We start from the raw sequence: 23,728 nt of genomic DNA, 5'->3' as shown, positions 1-23,728 counted from the left end.
TCAGAAGCGAGAGAGAAACGATAATAATAATAATTTAGACATGTTTCCAACACTCACAGCAGAAGCGCCCAGTAATACACAACAAAAAAAATTAACTGGGGTAATTCAATTAACCGTTAGAGCGGAATTCCGCCTATCAAAATAAACAGCTGTCGGGTCTTCAGTTAGTCCTGGTGCTTGGATTACCATTAGGAATAACATTATAGATTGGCTATCTTTAAATACAAGTAGTTTGGATTATAGGACGATTGTCGATTTCATATTGCATCACTCGCTTCTGTGCTGGCTGGGGAAGGGGGCTGGGGGGGGAGGTGGTGGTGGTGGTGGTGGGGGTTCTAATCTCGGTCGGTGTAACTTGTCCCTTCCGCTGCTGGGTGAGATCACTCAATTTCCAGCGTGGCACAAGCATTGCCTAAAAGGTGTGTAAAATTGTCTAAGGAGAGCGCCGTGGTCCGTGTGACTGCTGTACGGCTCAACCGAATTAACGAATGTACAATTGACTGGGTTCCCCGCCCCTTCGCCAAATTCTGCTGCGGGTTGTGTCGAATCATCTGAGTATCGCATTGCAATAATGTGAGAGGATCGCCTCATTTCACCTGGTGTGAACAAGCCCAGGTGATCTTGTTTTCTCCTCCCCCAGCCCCCTCCCAAAATTCGGTAAATGTGCCAATTCAACGTTTCATCGTGTTTTTCGCCATGAAAAGATGTTTAAAAAAGGAAAGCAGACAGGGCAGTGTAAATAACACAAATGGTGTGCTTAATTAGAATACAAGTGGTCAAACCGGATAGTTTAATAGATAGTTTATTCGTGTTACATATCAGCAGCGAAACGGTGGACTAAACAGAAGTTACACTGGATGTCAAAGCATTTCTCTGCAAGAAATGAGGCGCTCTGTGGCGTGGCGCGCTGACAGAGAGGAAAACTATACTTGACGGTGGCAGAATACAGACAATGACTTTGCTCGGATATACATTAACGCAAGCAGCTGGGGTCTATCTCATAAAATGGTTGACATCGTGATGTGCCGGCTTAACCAGGCTGCACATTTACAAATGAATTATTGAAATCTGTATCATCTAAATGCTCTTGTTTAGAAATAAAGCGTTTTCAGTGAATGCAGCCGCTAGAATAATGCCCCCTTTTTAAATTCTATTTAATTTCAATGTGAAGCTCTCCCCCACCACCCCCCACGTTTTGACTTTTCCAAGGGGCGATAAGGCGCGATGTAAATGAAAATCTGTCTGATCATAAAAATCTGTCCAATAGGGGATAAAAGGGATTCATAGTCTCTGTCTTGTTGGGCTGCTGGAAGCAATTAAACGTGTGGGTCTTAAACTAAAACTAACGCATCGACACTCTGTAGGTGTGATAAATATTCAGTTGATAACTCAATAAAATTTCTGGCCCTTGTAAAAGATTTTTGCTTAGAAAATTAGCTTTCGTACCATACATAGGGGGGTCAGGTGTATTTTTGTTGAACTATTTAAAATTAAAACATGTTTCAGAGCAGGTCAGTGGAAAATAGGAATAAAAGGGAAAACCGATTTGATAATATTTACCAGGTAACTGATGGGTATCAAACGGCAAGGAGGTGTTAAAAGCTGTGCAGACCTTTGACGAGGTATCTAAAAGCGAATTGCCGGAACATCTATTGGATAGGTTTCGTAAGTTTAGTTTTGAAATTGGGCGCCCGGCGTTTTTGTCGATTTGGTCTTTTCCATAACTACTGTCGCTGTGATGGCTTTTCTTAGAGAGAATGCTTTCTATGCTAAAACTCTTGGATCGTGCAGCGTGTGGGTTGGGACTACTCTGAACTTTTTGCCCCCTGATATCTTGGCTGCCGTTTCCAACCAGGGACAGCGGACTCAGAGCTTGGGTTCCAGGGGTTCCTGCACCCTCTGGTGAATGGGTGCCCCGAGGTGCCAGCTGAGAGCCGGAGGGGGACGCCTCAGCTGATGTAGGCGAGCCGGCCTTCGCATCTCCTCCTGGCATCTGTTCACCTTGGCTACCCTCGGAAGGGGGGCAAGATCCCCCTTCCCCTGGGATGGCCGTGAATCCAGATTCAACGGGGGAGGCTACTGGGAGAGGGCTGGCCAGAGCAGAGGTAGAAGGGTTGGGCCACATACCACACTGGACTGCACGGGTCGCAGCCTGGTCAAGAGGTTCAGCTGCGAGCGGGGGGTGCAATGATAATCCGCCACACCCCAGTGTCTTGACGCTTTTGCCCCCGATGTCTGATGGTGCCAACGCAAGCTGGCAATCTTCCCGCTTCTCTCTGCATGTTCTGTCTCCAGTTCTCATATTTCCTGGAACAACATTGTCTGGCGAATCACCTACTTGTTTGAGATCCTCAAAATCGGAAGAGTTGGGCCGTGGTTTGGTGTCACGGTCTAGCCCAGTTTTGGAAAAGTCCTCAGCCATTGTGCCCTGCTCGCCATTGTCTGCTTTGTTCCTCTTTGCCTCCTTCTGCTCCTGAGCTCCTTGACCCTTGGCTTTTCTTTTCCTTCGTCTGTAGTTCCCATTTTCAAACATATCCGTGCACCTCGGGTCCAGTGTCCAGTAGCTACCCTTTCCCGGTTTGCCCTTCTCCCGAGGGACTTTGATAAAGCAATCGTTCAGTGAGAGGTTGTGCCTGATGGAGTTTTGCCACCCTTGCTTGTTGTCATGGTAAAATGGGAAGCGCTCCATGATGAACTGGTAGATGCCGTTCAGGGTCACCCTGTGTTCAGGAACACTCTTGATCGCCATGGCAATGAGGGCAATGTAACTGTATGGTGGCTTTTGAGGAGGTTCGTGCCTGGCCATCACGTTATTTCCACTGAATCCCAAAGCAGGGAACATCCTGCTGTCCCCTCCATACAGGTAGACTGCGGAACCACTATTCAAGCAGACAGCAGATCCTGACCCATTGAGTGGCTGCAACTGATTGCTATAGATATGGTTCATAGCTCTTCGCGGCGTCTCCCGAGCAAACTTTTTTTTTCTGCCTCTTCTTTTCTTTCAAACTTCCAAAAGAAATCACAGTTTACAACACACACAAAAAAAGTGGACTTGCAGGAGTCCACCACAAGACTCTATGCTACAGTTCAGTAAATGTCAGCGCTGCCTCTCTAAGATTGTTCCCACTTTGTCCCTTCGTCATGGTTTAAAATGTTAAATAATTGTTGTAAGTTGCTATTTTATGTTGACTTTGCGCTGGAAAATAAATTGTCTATGATAAACAGTCGTTTTATTCTCAGCCCACCCACATTAATTAAATTTCATTGCGAAAAAAAGCCTAAGCTCTCTCCACGTGTCTCCGAGGTACCAGCCAATCGCTTGCTCGGTTGTTCCTTCATTTGTTTATAGAATTAGTCTGTTGATAACTCTGCCCACCCAAGTTGAATCAAGCTGTGTTTATTTGGAAAAATTTCCGGGCACCCAATATATAAACGCACTGATCTGATGTTTGAAATATCACGTCCACCGCTGATTCTCTGAGCACAACACACACACACACACACATAGATTCAGTACCAAACTTCAGAAAACTTTTGCAACATTCACACATTTCTTTTAATCCGTATAAATCTATAAAGGATTGTATCTGGCAGATATGCTTTAGACTTACAATGGCACTTTCTTTCCTTCTATTTCGTGTGTGTGTGTTTCTTTTGTTGTTCTACACATTTGGTCATTTCGTACAAGTTATCTGCAAAACATAGATTGGGCCGCAGGCTGTCAGGGAGAGTACTTGCAAAAAAAGGAAAGTTCCAAGCGACAGGGTTGCAATAAAGGAGAACTTGGCAAAGAGTGATAGAGAGATAAAAAAAAGCTCTCTTGCGGACCAGTTTTATTGTTAATGTATGCCTCTTGCTTCATATTATATACTTTTTTTCCTGTTTACAGCAAGAATGGGGATTATAACAACTTTGCAAGTAATCACAGCTGTCTAATGATTACATAGAGCGCTGGGCGCTTCGACTTGTAAACTTTCGGTTCCTTGAGCGAATATCACTGTGTGCCAATTGTGCAGAAGGAAATGCGAAGAAACGTTACGAGGAACTTTGATTCAGGGCACCTTCTTTTCTGTCATTTGTGTTGCGGGAAAACAATCGAAACGCGATAGAAACCAAAAAAAGCGAAGAAACACGTTCCAGGCTCGACAAAACCGTGTCAAACACTTTTAAAGTGGGGACAAGTGTGTTTTAAGCAATGGCTTGCTTCGCCAGTTGCAGGTCCATCCCATACTGTCAAAGCCCAGTCACCCAGAACATCTCTGCGAAGTGGGAGGAATTAGAAGCGCAGCGGTTATCAGTAAATATTTTATATATATATGTGTATTCAAGAACAAAATTCCTCGGGATACAAATGCACTTGAAAAGATCAGAGAAATGTAAAGGGATGTTAATATGCTTTCAGTTGTGTGTGTGTGTGTGTGTGTGTGTCTTCAGTATAGTACTCGAGCCCCCCCCGCCCCCGCCGCCTCCCCACCAACACCAAAAGCAAATAACAGTAACTTAATAGCATGCTTTGAAATGGCGTTTTTATTTTGCATTTATTTATAACAAGTTCAACAATTGAATGCTTTGTCCTTATGGCGTAAAGATGTCAAAACAGACCACAGTGTGTAGACATCCTGTTAACCTCTTCGGCGTTGGAATGAGTTTTTTTTTGCCCCATGTTCAAAAATAGAACGTTTCGTTTCAGTCAAAATAAGACATCCAAAGTAGACATCCTGTTAACCGCCTGCTATAGATTTCGCCCTGCCTTAAGGTTAGAACGGGATGATTTAATTCTGTTCGGAGTGATCTTGCCATACCTTTTCCTCAGTCCGGTGGTTAGCATTTCTTAAATGAAAATACCGATTAGGGGAGCAGGGATTAACTGAGATTTCAGCGTTGTAAGATAACAAGGGTTTCAGCTTATGTGAATGAATTGTTCCCTTTCTGATTACAGTTGAAAATAAATATGTTTTTTAAACTTAATCGTCTTCAATGCTTGATATAATTCTTCGGTTAGGCTTGTGTTAAAGGGATGTTAGAAAACAACTAATGGTAGGGCCTTTCCCAGCCAAAGACCTGAGAGTGGATCGGGCGGTTTGTAGAGTGGGAGAGTTCCTATGAACCCTCCTCGAGTTTACCAAACGCACAAAGTTAACTTTGGAAGTCGCCCGACCTCCGCACATTGCTTTCGTTCAAAAAAAACACCATAACTTTTGCCCGACCATTAATTTGAAAGCATTTGGTTTAATGGGCGTTTCATCTGGGAGGAATCCAGGCCGGGCTAATGAAAATAATAAATATTCACACGGGGGTGAGGGGGGTGGTGGGCTACCCAATCCTTTAGATACAATCAGAATTGTCAGGTGAAAAAGCAGAGGTGTGGGGATAGGGTGTGTGTGTAGGGGGATGCGGGGCGGGGGGGGGGGTGGGGCGGGGAGGGCGGGTGGTGATGTGAGAGTTAGTCCAGAACTTGGTGTGTCATGACGAGGGTGACTGCTATTATCACGACTTATTATTATAACCCTTTCGGGTGGTTACACCTCAGCTTAACGCGCGCTGCAATCTGCGTACTTCAATGATAGGCTTGAGTGAGGCTGGTGGGGACTGTGCTTGTCATTTTAGTAATTAACTTCAAGTTGAAATCTGAGAAGCAATAATGACTTTCGCAGAGATCCCATGACTGGATAAATGCTGACAGACTTGAGGCTGATTACAACTGGCCGGCCTCGATCGGATCCAGTCGAGCGCGAGTGGAACGTCCCAGGTGTTTCAATCTTAAATAATAGTTAAGAAACCACCCCCGCAGTCAAAATTATCTCCCAACGAGTTATACCTAAAATACCTGACCGCAATAAGACCAATATGTTTTAAGTGTCAATATTGTGCTCTCCAATCCGTGCCCCGTTTTACAATAATTATAAACGACCATACATGCTGCAATAGACTGCATTGCATTCCAGAATGTGTGGAACTGTGAACACGATCCGTGTTACATTATTTACATAACAACAGTCACTGCACCTCAGAGTAATTGGTTACTTGTGAAGTCCTTTGAGAAGTTGCTGAGGAACGTGTCGAGTTCTCTATGTAAATAAGAAAAAATCTTTAGGTCTGCCAGCGCTGTTAAGTATGGGGAAAAGGATGATAATTAAATTAATTTATAAGTGTTAATAATCGTCGAGTTTTTGTTGTTGTAAGTCTCGCCCATCGCATTTTGGAGCTTGCCTGTTCCTGAAATTCAATCAGTCCCTTCAAGAACAGCTGGCAAAGATTTTATTTTGGTCTAATGTTAAATTAAAATTTAAATAAATTCAGAGAATGTGGGATTCCGTAGCAATTCAGCTCATCAGGGCTGTCAGATCTGTTTGAAAGAATTGTCTCACTCTCCTGCTCTTTCCCTCTGAATGTTTTTTTTTATTCATAAGAACATAAGAACATAAGAAATAGGAGCAGGAGAAGGCCATCTAGCCCTTCGAGCCTGCCCCGCCATTCAATAAGATCATGGCTGATCTGTCGTGGCTCAGTTCCACTTTCCGTGGGGCATGGGCGTTGCTGGCTGGGCCAGCATTTATTGCCCATCCCTAGTTGCCTGAGGGCAGTCCAGAGTCAACCACATTTCTGTGGCTCTGGAGTCACATGTAGGTCAGACCAGCTAAGGGCAGCAGCTTTCCTTCTTTAAAGGACATTAGCGAAGCAGACTGGGTTTTCCGACAATCGACAATGGTTTCATGGTCTTTAGTGGGTTCTTAATTCCAGATTTTTTTTTGTTGAATTCAAATTCCACCATCTGCTGTAGTGAGATTCGAACCCGGGGCCCCAGAACATTAGTTGAGTTTCTGGATTAATAGCCTAGCAATAATAGCAGTAAGCCATTGCCTCCGCTCAAAGGTTCCCTTCAAGTATTTATCCAATTCCTTTTTGGAAGTTACTATTGAATCTGCTTCCACCGCCCCTTTAGGCAGCGCATTCCAGTCCCCAACATTATAAATGGCCTCATTATCTGGTCTCTGGTAATCTGACCAAGTATCTTCGATCTGTGTCCTCTGGTTACTACTACCTGTGTCACAGGAAACAGTTTCTCCTTATTTCATATCAAAACACATTCATCATTTTCAACACTTCGATCAAATTTACCCCTCCCTGCCCCCACCCCTAGCTCTCCCCCCCCCCTCCACCCCCCCTCCACCCCACCCCCTTCTGAGGTACGCTCCCAGGTCCTCTCGACTTTGTGTGACAGTCACCAGCCATTGCCAAATTGCTGACAGAAATCTTGCAGCCCTTACAATTTTCCTACTATCAATCCTTCTGCAGCTTTGGGTCCGTTTCCCGGAGGGAAGCGGGGTGGCATTGTGCTGTGGGAACGTGTGATAGAAAGCGCGTCTCACTTTAGGCAAAGGATCAGGAAAATACCACTTTGCAACCATATACATTTCAGTATTGGAAACAATTAAAATGGGGAGAAAGGTAATGGGGGGGGGGGGGTAGAGGGGGAGGGGCGGTTGTAAGGTACTCATAGTGAAAAAAAAACAAGTTATCGTCCCGTTCCATAAATTACACCAAATGTCTAATGCTATAGAGTAGCAACCAACAGCAAAACCTTTAATGCTACCACACTTTACAGGTCAGTTTATAAATTAAATGGTTCATGTTAATTCCAAACAGATTAAATAAATATATATTGCACATGTAAATAAATACAGCGCGCCTCTCGATATCTCACTATTCGAAACGGATCCCACTTTTTGTGTTTAAAAAAAATAGCTTTACTTTTGAATTTCCTAGTCTGGCTTTGGTTTATTGCGAAAGAATAGCGGGTATCAATTGCATTACCATGTGTTTCCCCTCCTAAAAGAATACAATCCAATATATAAAATTACACTGCAGCTTACACTCGGCTGTTATCTCGGTCATGAACTATATACACTGGCCCTGTAGGCAGGTGGCCGTCCAGTCAAGGGGGGCATGGAAAAACAGGTCTGCAGTTTGTGGAAAATGCGAGCGATTACAGTGTTTAAGTGAGGGCTGTTTGTCCCCGTGCGAAAACTTGTGCCTGGAGGACAAGTTTCCAATCAATGGCGTTACTATTACTGCCACTTGATGCCATTGACCCAGAGACTCAAACTCCACCAGTGGGTGTTTTCTTTGCAAACCAGTAGAAGTATCATTGTAATTCCCGATCGGAGCAGGGGCTGGTTATTAAATGGAGTTTTAAAAAGAAAATAAAGTAAAAAAAATGCTTCCGAGAACGTCTTAGATTTGCAGACAGATAACCGATTTTTAAAAAATGGGTTCTCCTTCGCATAATGTTAAAATTAGAGACCTTCGCTAATGGTTTCATGTGTTAAATTTGAGAAAAAGAAATGTTAATTCGTGCACCCAGATCACATTTGCTCATTAATCATCCTCGGTTGCAAGGTCGAGTGGGGTTTATTTTTAAAACACAAACGGGAACGTATTACTTATTCAAAGGGATGATGTAAAGAAGAAATTAAATCTTTGGGCGGGCAGTAGAATCGGGACGAAATCCCCTGCCTACATTTTAGTGTGAGTTTTTTAGGCAGTAGCTTCCTCCTCGCAGGGAGAATTGATCTGTTCAGACCACCTTTGAGATTGACTTGAGGTGATTTTTGCAGGCAGATAGTTTACTAATCCAGCTCCAATACTCATTGTTACTGGGGGCTGAAGGTACGCGACCTATATAGGCCCCACGGCACCTTAGAGGCTTGCTCCATTGTTCGTAAAATCCCCATTCCAGCTCGTGTAGTGAGCAGAGTTAAATATGAGTTCACATTTGAGTCAATCTTGCCCTGCAAAATAATCCTTTATTTTAAACTCTTGCCACACTGTTTAACACGCTCGTCGCAGGCATCCAATGTTGTGGCGTGCGGAAATTGGGAAAAAAATAATGAAAATAATAATAAGGCCAGCACAAAATTGATCTCAGATTGTCGAAAAATGCACGCGATTTCCATGCCTGGCTCTTGGCATGAAACTGTATGCGCAGCTTCTTTTTTCCTTCAAAAAAAACAAAGAAATAGAGGAATCGTTTATCCAAATTTGTACTGGATATTTTTAGTTTATTTAGATCATGCAAATCGATGGGATCCCAGAGCGCCAGACAGACTTCCGTTTTGATTACCCAACGCCAGATGTTTGCGCATTCTATCCGCAGCTGACTCTCAACTCTATATTGTTAATGACAGGTGCAACTATCTAGCGAGGCCATCAGTTGGTCCAGGAGTCTGGGCAGGCGAAGATAGGACGGCCCGATCTGAGACAGAGCCCGCATGTATGCTGAGAAACTCGTGTTCAGACTCTTTTTTTTCATTTATCCAAGCTCGTCTCTTGGTCAATTATAACACACTCACGCACCCTGAACTCATTTCGTGCACTTTCCAATAACTTTCATCAGGTCCAAACCTGCCAAGGCTAGCTTACAGTGGAGTCTGTCGGGATGAGCACTTGGCCACGGGCCTTGGTAGTTTTTAACATGACACTCATTCAACGCACTACAGCCCCAATAACCGTGTAGAGGAAATACATCACGATAAGTAAATATAGAATCAGGAACTATAACCTCGAAATATTTTGCGTGGAATTAACAGTAAACCTCACTTTTTTTTAAGGACTGTCAGAAAAGTTACACCATTTTGCCCCCCAAAGTCTCAATATTCTGAGTTACAGCACCAGGCTTTCTGAGGCCTTTTGCAGACAGATCTGCAAAATATATTTACACCGGCCTAGCTTCAGGTTTGTTGCGAGTTCCTGACAATGGGCAACCATGTTGGGACATTGGAAGGGCCGCGAGTCGCTTTGCTGCGGGCCCCCTTCTCTCGGTGCTTGGTTGCTTTTGAACATCTGATGAATTAATTTAAAATTGACTGCGAAGTCTGTCAAGTGAAGGGACTTGCATCGTCTCAGATTTCTAAGTTCTGAGGCTCTTGGAACGCTTCGGAGTTTTAACTTTGTAAATAGAACGCTTTGTAATCAACTGATATACTAATGAGAGAATGGCGCATCCTGCAGAACAGCAACTAGAAATAGCCATGTTCATTAAAGCTGTATCGTGGCAAAACACATGACCTTATTACGTCGAACTATTTATGATTGTTTTTAAAAATGCACTCACAAAGACATTAAGTTGCCCTTTAAAGAATAGGCTGAAAGCTACATAAGACCCCCTCAGACTCTTGGCATGTTTGATCTAAACTTGTTTGTTCTCAGTTTACCATTCTTTGATTTTTACACGACTTAAGCACTAGCTTTTGGCGACTATTTGCCAGCTTTGGGAACTTAATAGTTGTCAGCAAAGACACGATGTGATATTAGTCAACCCTTCATCGCAAGGCGTGCAGTTTGATGCTACTCTGCTAAACTAATCTGCAGTTAAGTAGGCATCGACTTGATCATAGACTTAGTGGAAACCTGCACGGGTTATATTCAGAGAAATCCGCAAAGACCAGACAAACGGCCAATTACAAAGCAGCATGCATTAAACCCATACACACAAAAAAAGCCACCACCTTAAAGTAAGGCAAAAAAAAACACTGATTTATTCTGGGTTTCTTTTTTTTCAGATAAATACAGAAATTAAGATCAACCGAACTCCGAAAGGAGAGGAATCCACTACAGATTAAAGGGTGCACAAGGGGCCTGAGTCTGCAATGCAGAACTTTCACTTTAAAAAAAAGAGATTTCGAGTTTTAGAAAAATACTATGCATCCAATAAATTAGTTCTTTGGTTTTAAACGGAGCAAATATATCGATGATAAGAACGTAATAAAAATTACACTGTACAAGGCACATGACTATAAAACTTGAGGTTGAATAACAGTTATGCTTTGGCACTTTACAATGGCTGGGGAACTTTTTTCAAAAAAAAAGACAACATCCAGTGAACTGAACTTTCAAATATATTAAATGGCTCTGTAACGCAGCCTCCATAGAAAATCGTACATTTTACATCAAATATAACGTCGCATCAACACGGGACAAAAGGTGGGAGGGGAGGTGGGGGGGGGAATCCTCAGCTGTCGAAAATGGAACGTGATTGTACTAAACAAATACTGCATAAACAAAACATACAAGGTATCACTAGAATATTGGTCCATCAGACAGTTTAGACCCCACATTTGGCGGTTGCCATTTCGCTAAACTTTAATTATTCAAGTAGGTCTCCCTTATTTTAAGAATGTTAAACGATTGCTGTGTTTTCAAACTCTTTATACACACTCCCTAACTTCAACTCGTCAACACATTCGGCCACTCAATGCTGTTTGGAAAATCTCAGTCATCATTTTATGTGCAGTCTTACATTGTGTTTTTTTTCGCAGTTTTGTTGTCATGTCCCAATATACATTTTTTCTATTTAAAAAAAAGATAGATAGGTTGCTTTCTAAATCAATACTTATTGCAGTCGTAGGCGTATGGGCCCGAATGACGGTATACTGACGGTGTTGATCGATAAGGTATTTGACAGCTTGTGTTCCCGCTCACCTGATGGTCACTGAGGGCTGAGCTCTCAATGCCGAGCCGGTGGGAGTTAAACATGTCCCGGACATTGGGGAAAGTCTGCTGCTGGCCGCCGAACGTGTGGCCCGAGAGGTGATTGAGGTCTGCCCCGTGGTTCAGGTACCAGGAGGCGGCTTGGCCCGCGCCCCCAGTCTGCTGGTGGTGGCTGGAGGTGAGGACACCTTCCGGCCCTGTGCTCAGATTCATGGCGTTCAACGACGAGCTGGTGCTAACAGAATGGTCTGAGATAGCTTCCTCCAACGTGGTGGGCACCAGCATGTGGTTGTTCCTGTCCCCCGCGTACAGGCTCATGGTTCGCATGCTGCAATGGTAACTTCCACTGGAGTCCATGTTGTGGTTGCAGGATGGGCTGTAGAGGGATTGTTGAGTCTGGGGGTAATTGACAGGCAGTGAGGGTCCCATACCAGTCCTGCTGGAGGGCACAGCCACCGGGCTGAGATCCCCTTGCGGAGATGTCCTTAATGTCATGATATTTTCCACGCTGAAGCCAGACAGAGCGTTGTTGTTGGTGGGATTAGGCTCTGGGATGGAGTTTTCAGTCGAAACGGACGGCGTGGAGGCCACGCTCCTGGGGCTGTCTTGGATTAGGCTGCTGTTATCCGGGCTCTCCAAGCTTTCCACCTTGGTGATGACAGGCATGCCGGGGGACATGGCTTCGTTCTTGACCACCACTTTCTTCTCGGCGCCCTCTTTACAGGTGTCGGTCTGGGAGGCCACGTTCTGGCCCCCCTTGGGCTCTTTCTGCTGGCGGTCCCGCTCCTCCTTGTCCCGGATGGCGTCCTTCTTCTTAAACCTCCTCCTCCTCCGCAAGAAGCTGCCGTTCTCGAACATGTTGTAGGAGTCCGGGTCCAGCGTCCAGTAGCTGCCTTTGCCCGGTTTTTTATCGTCCCGGGGCACTTTAACAAAACACTCGTTCAGAGATAAGTTGTGACGGATGCTGTTCTGCCAGCCCTGTTTATTTTCACGGTAAAATGGAAAGCGGTCCATGATAAACTGATAGATTCCATTGAGAGTAATTTTCTTATCAGGAGCGTTCTGGATTGCCATAGTTATGAGGGCGATGTAACTGTAAGGAGGCTTGACCAGGTCTTTAGGAGCTGGTTGCTGGTGATGGTGGTAGGGTCCGTACGATCTTGCCATACCTGTAGTATACTGATCATGTCCCGAGTACACACTCATCGGGGTGGGCATGCTGCCATAACTGCCGGCGGCTCGGTAATAATTTTGGTCGCTGATGTAAGGCACAACTCCCAGAGCATTGGGGTCTGACACTGGGTAACGCGCTTGCATCGTCGGGGTGGTATTCTGAATTTTTTGAGTTGGGTTCGACACAGAACGCTGCTTGGAGCTAGTATGGAGAAATAATTTCTTTTCTTTTTTTATTGTTTCAAGGCGTGGATCCAATTTTTTTTTAGTCCTTGATTAAGAGCGCGCCCGGAGATAGTCCTAAAGGTTTGGGGAAGTTTCAAAAACTTTCAGGCGAGCGAGTCTTTTACGGCAGGCAGGCTCCTCCCTCTCCCCAAACTTTCGACCTATCACAGCCGGAGCTGGAGGGCGTTAATACATATCGACGCACGTAGGTGGCGTAATGTAAAATGAAACAGGTTTGACTGAGATAGAGAGGGGGTGGTGGCGGGGGGGGGGGGGGGAACAATATAATGCATTGTAAATAGTTTATACATTTTACGGAATGGGCATCTTGTCCTGGTCTATATGAATCTTATCCTGAAGGGAGTGTAAGTTACTGAGGTTTAAATCACTGAGATTTTATTTTGGATCAAGTCTCACTTACTGCGTTATCTTTACCCACGTGAAATTGCCTCTTTCTAACGAAAATATCGCAGGAACAGCCCGTTGTAATTAACAAAAAAAAGCTCATTCTTTTCAGATTTCAAGCGCACTTTGTTTGTCAATCAATAAATGAATGGGAACGATGGATTAGCCCCCCCCCCCCCTTAAAAAAGCCCCAAGCAACGTAACAGTTTCATTATGGGTTAGTCCGGTTTTATTAATTAGCGAAGGGCGTCTTTTGACAAGGTACCTATTCTTATATTCCCCCTCACATAGCAAAGTAAAATGATGCCATATATAGGTATAGATGTACATACACACGCACACAAATATATTGTTGTACTTTCATTTGACTGTTGTAGATTTTATTCTGAAAAGTCCCAAATTCAACATGTAACTAAAAAAAAGTTCAAACAAGAATTTTGAAGGTAAGTAAAATATTTTTAAACATAAACGCTGACTTCAAACATGTTGTACCGATGGTGAAACTGGCGTGCAGTTACTGGCCGGTTACCCCAAAAACGGATACACCAAGGAATGCATGGAAAGTTGACCTTATAAAGGCATGAAAACTATATTTCGATTGTATGTAAAATCACAGAAATAACACGAGTAGATATTTGTTCGAACGATACACTGCATGCAAACAAAACAGGACAACGCATTCCAGCTTAAAATTAGTAGTCCTGAATGTAAGGCAAGTCAGAATTCACCTTGTTCAAAGTGTGCACTCGATTTAAATCTCCAGGCACTTTATTAAATACGCTACACATTTATTTTCCTCCTGGTCCACTCGCGTGGAAATCGATTACACTTTTCGTTGTAAAATCGGTGAAGTTCGGTTGTAATTTGGGTTCCCGCTTCTCCCTCTCCAACACACCCCTCCCCATTCAAAATTAAACCAAAAAGAGAAGAGGGGATATTATCGGCAGGATTTATTAAACCTAAATTTCAAGGATTGTTTTATGGTTCATGTATCTGATGCTAATTCCTTGCTCTGCCTCCTGGATTATTTTATTTCACGCGTTTAACCGGTTTTAATCAGGTTGCCTATTTGGGTAATAATGAGATTGATAAGTGAGAAACGTCCTGTGCCAAAACCCCCCACTGAAGTCTGGCGGACTTTGATAACCGTTTTCTCTTTATTTTGTCGAGTTATTTGTGTTGCTGTTATCTACAGACACCCCCCTTCTCCCAACACTGGAACAGTTTTCAGAATTGTTTTCCGTTTTGGCTTTTCAGCGAGTCCCACAAACTAATGAGACGGCTGTGGAGTGTCTATCGAATTTTGTCAGCCGGCGAGCGAGGGATCAAAATGTTATTGCAATCAAGCCAAAACAAAAAAAACACTCTCGTTAATTTTGGATTAATTACTACTTAAACAATAATCGGGATATGATTCTAAACGTGGGAAGGCAACTGGCTTCTCAGCAAGTGCTCCTCTGACATTAGTTTATGCATCTGACTACCGTTTGGGTTTGTTTGAAGGATGCTCACACTCATGCACCTCCATACCTCTATCCATCTGCCTGTGTCATTTTCACCGGCGTGTCAATCAGCTTCGGTTTGTACATGCCATGGTAATACTGTCCCCGGGAAAGTGTCTGCACAATTGCAGCCAAGCGGACTGGCGCTTGGTGGAATTCAAATGTTGCTTAAAATCAGGCACTCAGGGACAGGCCGTAGAAATAATGGGAGAACTGTAGGAGATGGGGATGATATGGATTTGCCTTTATTGATTGTGGGGGTGGGGGAGTGGTGTAAATGATTGCCAGCTACGCTTAAATCAGTGTAAACAACTGTTTTACAATAAAGCACTGGAGGTAGCATCCTACCAGCCAAATCATGAGTACTGACCATACATAACTGGGATAGAGCAGTGAGAGAATGGGATTTTTTTTTAAATCCAGTGTATGGATGATGCGAATGTGATTTTTTTTGCTCTTGTCAAGCAATGTAATGGCTTTCTTGTCTGAATGAGGTCTCGGTGGTGAATCGCTGAACTTACTTGATAATCTCAGCCACCCTAAGCGGGGTTTTCTCTTTCTCTCTCTCTCTCTCACACACAGCATTTTTTTGAATTGTCACAGCAAGTCAGTTCTAAATGACACATTGAAATCGACGAACAAATATTATGTCTCCGCGTTTTATTGTGTCTGTGCTGATCCTAATGTCAATACCAACTGAAAGCACCATGGTTCAGTGGCAGCAATAACAACCCGTTGCAGAAGTCAGGGCAAGAACAAAAATGTCTTCAGTAGCAGGGAGGTACATGGGGAGATAGGTCAGAATTCCCCTTGGCTTGAACCCTGGCCATTCTCTTTGCCAAGCTAATTCCTCCTGCCGTTCCCCACCACCCCCGCCCCCGTCCCCCCCCCCCCCACCCCCGAAAGGATCTTCCCTCAATTAATATAGGCCAATGTTGCTGGATACCAAATAGATAACAGCTATTTCCCCATTCGAATGATATAAATCGTCATTTGACAATGAGTTGAAGATTATATCGGTGAGGTTTAGTATTCTGTGCGAGGATTCCGTGTTTTCAAGGGACAAAAAAAATACAAATCCACATTTACGGTGTAAAGGGGACCTGGAAGATGAATTCAGTGACAACGGTAGTATGAATGAGTAGAATGTTATTTGCCCGATCGAATTGATTTGCAATAATGCATGATTTTATGAGTTTGCCATTGAGCTAAACAACCCCCTACCCTTTCTCCCGCCCCCCTCCCCCCCCCACACACAATCTAACATGGTGTGAGGTTCTCCCCTTTCACCCCCGCATTTACTTGAGCATTGGGAGTACTGGGCGTCCGTCACGGTGCAAAGAGGCGGTAAGTTTTCAGCGAGAAACCCACTGGGTTGTACGCACTTGTTCGAGACAGACCCTTCATATTCTCTATTAAATACTGCCCCCTCGTGATGATGTTCATTCCTGCAGGATTCCCTGTATTTTTTTGGGGGGGGGGGAAATATCTTTATACCTTTACCTGAGCTGATTAACATGAACAGGACATTTTTTTTCTCCCGGCCTTCTGCACATTCTTCGTTACCGATTTTCGCGTTTAATTTCATTCCCACCGTTTAGAATCGGGAGGTCACCAAAAAAAACCACACCATTCTGCTCGTTGGTTACAAGTGACCATTAAGACCTGAAATTGATGGGAAGAATGCATAGTCTGAGGCTTTTAAAATCACCCGGACGAATATGTTGCTTTGGAGTTCAGCAATGTACTGGAAAAAAATACGCCCAAAAGTTTATTGAGTTTGAGAGGTAATGTACAAAGTGTTACAAGAGAAATGTATGCATATTGGTCACAGATATAAAAATAATACCACAGCCGAATAAATAGGATTTCTTTTTAATTTAAAATGTATAATAAAATTGTGGAGGGACATCTAATTGGTTTGTTTTCGATATAAGTGCCCGCTGCTATTAATGAATGGGTTATGGGTTAATGTGTTGACACTTCAAAAACAAAGAAAGATTTCTGTGCAGATTCATTTGATTTGTCTAGGATTCGTTTACAATACGCTTGTTGTAATACCCAACTACTCCGGCATTAGATAACGGGTCTTAAAACCAGAGCGATGCCCAATAGACATGTCAACGGATTTATAAAATATTCGACAAAAAAACCTTCCTCTCTTCCATTCATTACTCCCAACGCTTTAAATCATAATTTCTGTTTCCCTAGTTTACCCCCCCCCCCACCCCACCCAATGCAAGATCCAAAAATTGTCTTCTTTCAGAATCGAAATGCGTTGCATTTTAAGGATGGGTTTGTTTACATTTTTAACCTTGGTCCATTCTGGCACGGAGTCGCCTCAGCGTGAGCTGGAGTAGAAACGAACTGCGGACAACAAAACACCCAGTTAACGAGGCGGGCTCCGAAGAAGCGCTTGGGTTTACAAGGAAGACACGAAGCGATTATATCCATCCAGTCCCTCGCAGTTAGATTTCTTGAAATTTCAGCCTTTCTTCATATAGATTCGTCCCCAGCGCCGCCGAAAGAGTCTACTTCTGTTCGTTAAATTTGAGTGTTTGCATCAGAAACATAAGTACAAACTGGCAGTACCAAAGAGTTCTTATTTTGAGGTCGCGCAGGACTCCAATATACGCATGTATACAGTATAAGCGAGTTGGAATAAAATGTGTTTGTTTTCGTTTGAACGCCGTGAAGCGGCGAAAAATGTTTCCAAGGTTAAGAGTCACTTGTTTTATTTTGTTTCAATATTTCTTTCCCGACGATGTAACGATTTCGAGATGAGTAAACTAAAGTAAAAAACCTTGGGAAATGCAAACACATCAAAAATAAATGAATGTCCTGCCAATGAAGCTGCATGAAATTGTGTGTGATCTGAATGAATAAACGATGCACTTCGTGTGGGAGGAATGAGAGCAAAATAATCACACTTTCCCCCCCTCTTTTTCTCTCTCCCAGCTGGTTCTCCATCGCTATAAGACTAAATTGACTGCAACTGCACCCGGGCTTGGCTGGAGGGCAGCAGGTTAGGATCAAGAGAGAAGAAAATGAGAGAGAGAAAAGAAAAATAATGATACTTCGCAAGGACAGAGGGGAAAGACAGCAGATTAAGACGTTATTGTGTATTGTGGCAGAACTTAACGCAGTAGAACCGAATTGTCACAGGCGCTGTCTCTGTCTGGAATATTAGCTACCACTTTGCAGACATTTTAACAACAAACTCTCCTTTCGGAGAATCAAAGCTGTCCTTATCGGTTGAAACAGGGACTTGTTAATGTGCCATTGTCGCAGTTAGACGCTTGCCAATTTCGCCTTTATTATCAAGACATAATTTTTTCAAGTTTATTTATAATTGAACATGTACCTGCGCGTTTTCATATTTTTTTTCCGAATAAACGGGTCAACAATTTCCACCTCCTCTTTCCCCCCCCCCCCACCCCTACATCACCTTCGAAAGGAAATGAGAGCATTAATCTTTGGATTACACAATAATAATTCCTAATTGCAGCATCCATTGTAAAGAGAATTTATGGTTTACGCGACAGGAAGAGAGAAGATTTACTGCGTTGGGGCGAAAAGGATTTTTTTTTGAAATAGCCTAATCATTAATAAGAAAAGGATGGAGCAACTGATTAGGAGATAGCGATGGTTGGAGAGATGGGGGTGGGTGGTGGTGTGGGGGGAGAAGATTAGCTCTGCAGGAAGTTTCCCACTTGCTCCAAATCTCCTTTCACCTTTAGCCGTGTGGCCATCAGCACTTGGTGCGTTTTCCTTTCCACTGATTTGTGATGCTTGTGATCTGGGATTTGATTGTGACATTTTATAGAGGCTCCCCTTGACCCCCACCCCGCCCCCTCCCCATTCCCTCACCAGCACAACTGCTGTTTAAAAACAACAGACTTGGTGGTTGTCAATAATCTGCAAAACAACGCGCGCAGAAAGGTACGAATAATATAATGTCAAAGGTATTTTTTTTACACGCGCTGCGATTCTGTGTGACTGTTCCTTCGTCTGCCCGTGTCCACACGACACAGCAAACAAATGTGACCCGTGTTTCTGCACTTGGGATAGCATTCCCACGTCACCACTGGCTGTCAGGTAGGAAGAAGTCTCACAACGCCAGGTTAAAGTCCAACAGGTATATGTTGTCGCACAAGCCACTAGCTTTCGGAGAGCTACCCCTTCGTCAGGTATGTCAGGCAGCCCAGTGGTTGCGAAAGGCGCTATATAAATGCAGAGCGGCTGTTTTTTTTAATTTCTGGGCAAAAACGTACCTGACGGCACAGAACAGCGATGACATTTCAAGCAGCAGTTTGGTGATTAAATACAAACCCCATACTAGGTTCTAGAGTGCGTTGGAATACTCCTGGATCATTAGGTGCCACGCAAATACAGGTTCTCCACGAATTCAAGTTCAAGCTGGTCAAATATATTTTGAACCATCATACTTAGAACCATTCCACCAATGTCTAAGTTACATTTTGAGCAAGCAGATTGTGCACAATCCTCTTTCCCCAATTTATTTCCGTAGATTTATATTAAGCGTGACTGGTTAAAAAAACGGGCAGGAACCAGTTAAAACAGTTTTCAAATTCACTATCTGAGTAAGCAATGATGTCTGGCGAACAAAAAAAACGAAGGTAAACCAAAAATGTTTGTATTTACGGAATGGCTTCAATGATTTCAATGATAACCAACGAAGTTCATTTGAAGCGTTGTCACTGCTGGAATACAGTGGGGCAACCAGTTTGCAAACAGCATGCACACTGCAAGGTCCCACGAACAGCAATGCGATGATGACTGTTTATTTAGCGATGCCGGGTGAGGTATAAATAATGTCACCTGCTGCCACAACGGGGGACAGGCACCCCCACAGTTGGTGAACGGAAATTGGACAGACAACTGAAGCTCCTCAAACTTGATTTTATTTATTATTGTCACATGCATCAGCATACAGTGAAAAGTATTGTTTCTTGTGCGCTTTTCAGACAAAGCATACTGTACATAGAGGAGGAAAGGAGAGTGTGCAAAATGTAGTGTTACAGTCATAGCTAGGGTGCAGACAAAAGATCAACTTAATACAAGGTAGGTCCATTCGAAAGTCTGACCGCAGCAGGAAAGAAGTTGTTCTTGAGTCGGTTGGTACGTGACTTCAGACTTTTGTATTTTTTTCCTCGACGGAAGAACATTGGAAATTAAATACATATCACATATCGGGTCTAGGAATTAAGTTGAACATGTGCAGCCTAAAAAAGGAGCGTTACTTTTGCAAATCCACTGAACAAAAAAAGAGATAAAACAACAACATTCTGAAAACTAGCAAATCAACTAAAGCACAGCCATTGAAGGGTCCAAAGCAGTACCAAACATTTTAGAACACCATTTTAATCCAAAGTATTCGACCTCACTGAACCTATTACTTTGATATGATGACTGTTGTAAAATGAAATGAAAGTTGTCAAAATGATATGCTATTTTGAAAAACATGCTATTCGTAAAATGAACATTCCAACCCTAATGTGGGTCAACGTGACATTATCATCGTCTAACTAATTATGAAATTGGGTTGTGAAACGCGATATATTTCCAGTATGTCTTCTCCCATCTTAGGATTTATTGAATTTTGGAAGCGATGAAATGAAATAATGTGTTGAATTTATGTGTTTGACTTGTTGAGTGTCAGTTGCAAGAAAATATACAGGAAGGCACAATTAAGGGAATGATCAGATACTAATGCTCTAAATAAATTTATTTAAGGCATACTTCTTTCTGTTGCTTCAACATTGAAAGTAGCACATAATTTCTTGCTTTTTTGCTGGTTAGTAAGAAGGAAAACCACATTTTATAGGGATGGGCGTTCATATCAGGAGATTGCTGAGTTTTTGCATTTTCTAAGACAAGTAGTAATATTTTGGGTTATATTTGCATGATATATTATTTTTCAAGCCCCCATCCTCCTGCCTCCTGGGATACAAATATTAAGAAGTATTTTTAAAGGGTTTTATTTTTCAGCTTGACTCCAAGGCTTCAGTTTGTCAGTTTCCATTGAGTGATGTCAGCAATTTCCACGCAAAACAATGCAGCTGTCAGTAAAGTGCCCAGAACGTAAGTATTTTCCTCTTGTCGCAGTTCCCGATTGCAATATACTGTGTATATTTTTTAACAATTGTTTACTTTGTCGAACAGCCTCTTTAAGGCTGTTGCAAACATATATCTAAAGGCCAAGAAACGACCGATTAGGGGAAAAAAAGCAGCTGATCTCAGTCAGCCCACTCTGTCGTGTCTTCTTACACAGATTGCTGTCCATATCCGTGCCATGAGATTGTGTGGAGATTTCCTGACTAATTCTGCCGTGCACATTGCCATTGCTTAACACTGACATAACTTTGGATTGATCAAGGGTGACAAACATTGACAATATCTCGGGCGATCTGAGAATTTTCATAATGTTTATTTTAAATTCCAGGAACTTGGGAGAATAATAACTAAAAGACTGATATTTCAGGGGAAAAAAAATCTCAGCTTTTCACGTACAAAGAAAGCGACACAGAAAACCCCGCTCTCAATGCTCCAGGGCTGGAATTCTACTGACATTTTTGAGAAGTAATTTTTGGTGTGAACTGTTCAAAAAAGGTATAGCATAATGGGGCATCAGTTCTCAATCTAGAAAAACTCGACTACCAAATGGGGCAGGTGTCTTCCATCAATTTAAATTTTTGCTGTCTATTTTAAAAAGTTTATTTATTCGTGTCACAAGTAGGCTTACAGTGAGTAGTCTCACAACACCAGGTTAAAGTCCAACAGGTTTATTTGGTAGCTTTCGGAGCACTCACCTGATGAAGAGACAACACTTCCAAAACTCTTGCTACCAAATAAACCTGTTAGTCTTTAACCTGGTGTTGTGAGGCTATTTACTATGACTACCCCAATGCAACGCCAGCAACTCCACATTGCGGAGGCTTACATAGCACTGCAATGAAGTTACTGTGAAAATCCCCTAGTCGCCACACTCTGGCACCTGTTCAGATACACTGAAGGAGAGTTTAGCACTTAACCAGCCCATCTTTCAGACTGTGAGAGGAAACTGGATACCCAAAGGAAACCCATGCAGGCACGAAGAGAATGTGCAGTCTCTGCACAGACAGTCATCTAAGCAGGGAATGGCGCCTCCTCCCTGGCACTGTGAGGCAGCAGTGCTAACCACTGTGCCACCATGCCTCTCCTGTGCTCTAACTTTCACCCAATATAAATTTGCATTTCAAAAATAGACAACTTCTTGGACTACCAGGGCACTTTTAAAACTTGGAATGGATTTAAAATATATACATATAAGGAGAAAGCAGATGCTTCCAAAATATTTTTCTAACATGAAACAATAGGAGTGGACCTTTGCACATGTATCAAATTACACATGCTCCTGTACAGCTCCTTTGTCACAGGCCTTCATTGTTGAGCAGACTAAGTCCAGAATGCACTACATCAAGGGATTACCAATTCCACATTGAAGCCAGATGATATGAGTCTCAGGTTGTTAGCTATAATAAAGTTGCATCAAAGTTTCCTCATTTTGGCATGGACTTCAGTCAAAAGATAAGGATCAGAAGTGATTTGAAAATCACATTCAAATGTTGGTAATGAATCATATACTTTATAGCACAGACACTTTTATTGTGTCTTCAAAATAAAGTATTTATGTGGAAAAAAGGCACAAGGGAGGAATCTATAGCATCAAACATTAGCTTTTTTTTGTTCTTTTGTGTGTTTTTCATGGAAAACATCCACCAATTATTTCATATCATCAACTATTGAAGGAATTACATTATTTGGTGCAAAAATAGCAATGCAACAGCATTTTCACCTGAAGATGTGTTTGCATCACATCAAGGCAATTGATTATTGATTATTTACAGGTTTTTGCTCCAGATTGCTGAATATTTGAATATTTTGTCTAACGTACATAGACTATGGTTCAGAAAGGGAATCATTCAAGGAAATCGTAGGCTAAGAATACTCTGCCGAGTAATTCACCTCCTGACTCCCCAAAGCCTATCCACCATCTTCAAGGCACAAGTCAGGAGTGTGATGAAATACTTCCCACTTGCCTGGATGGGTGCATTTCCAATAACACTCAAGTAGCTTGACACCATCCAGGATAAAGCAGCCTGCTTGATTGGCACTACATCTAGAAACATTCAATCCCTCCACCAACGATGCTCGGGAGCAGCAGTGTGTACTATTTACAAGATGAGCTGCAGCAATTCACCAGAGATCCTTAGACAGCACCTTCCAAATCCATGACCACTTCCATCTACAATGACGAGGGCAGCAAATAAATGGAAATGCTACCACTGCAAGTTCCCCTTCAAGTCGCTCACCATTCTGACTTGGAAAGATTGCTACTCCTTCACAGTCGCTGGGTCAAAATCCTGGAATTCCCTCCCTAACGGCATTGTGAGTCAACCCACATGGACTGCAGCGATTCAAGAAGGCAGCTCACCACCACCTTCTCAAGGGCAACTAGGGATGGGCAATAAATGCTGGCCAGCCAGCAACACTCATGTCCCGTGAATGAATAAAAAAAACTTAAATGCAACATGCTGCAAATGATGATTTTCAATACTGTCTGAAAGAGTTAAGGAAAATCAACTGAGGAAGAAATACACTAATTCAGCTTGGTGGAGATGATTCAAAGTCAAACTATCCCATCTTTCTGGTGCAAATATAAAAAGGTACAGTATGTAGATAGGGGCCTATGGTTTTTCTCTGACTTGGCAACAGTTTGGTTCAGATGAACAAAACAAGACTGCAGTTTTTGGAAAGCTGAAAATTGTTCGGCAGCATCTGTGAGTAAGAAAATAGAGTTATTGCTTCCCGTTGAATGGTCTTTCTTCAGAACTGAAAACTGAGCTGATAATCTAGAGAAGCGTGTATTC

At 42.8% G+C, this 23,728-nt stretch overlaps 2 protein-coding genes across 2 annotated transcripts; both read right to left on the bottom strand.

The window, feature by feature from the left end:
- Positions 1-787: 787 nt before the first annotated feature.
- LOC145342513 (uncharacterized) lies at positions 788-3,239 on the bottom strand. The gene has a single exon (XM_080188074.1). The coding sequence runs from the start codon at positions 2,945-2,947 to the stop codon at positions 1,481-1,483; it is 1,467 nt and encodes a 488-aa protein (XP_080044200.1). The 5' UTR covers positions 2,948-3,239; the 3' UTR covers positions 788-1,480.
- Positions 3,240-10,521: 7,282 nt separating this feature from the next.
- Positions 10,522-12,966, bottom strand: LOC145342512 (forkhead box protein C2-like). The gene has a single exon (XM_080188073.1). The coding sequence runs from the start codon at positions 12,805-12,807 to the stop codon at positions 11,386-11,388; it is 1,422 nt and encodes a 473-aa protein (XP_080044199.1). The 5' UTR covers positions 12,808-12,966; the 3' UTR covers positions 10,522-11,385.
- Positions 12,967-23,728: the final 10,762 nt, after the last annotated feature.

Source organism: Carcharhinus amblyrhynchos, chromosome 4 (assembly GCF_965287045.1).
Source record: "Carcharhinus amblyrhynchos chromosome 4, sCarAmb.v2.hapA, whole genome shotgun sequence".
Taxonomy (NCBI): domain Eukaryota; kingdom Metazoa; phylum Chordata; class Chondrichthyes; order Carcharhiniformes; family Carcharhinidae; genus Carcharhinus; species Carcharhinus amblyrhynchos.
Note: the sequence above shows the minus strand (reverse complement) of the source record. Positions and strands in the feature narration are given on the sequence as shown.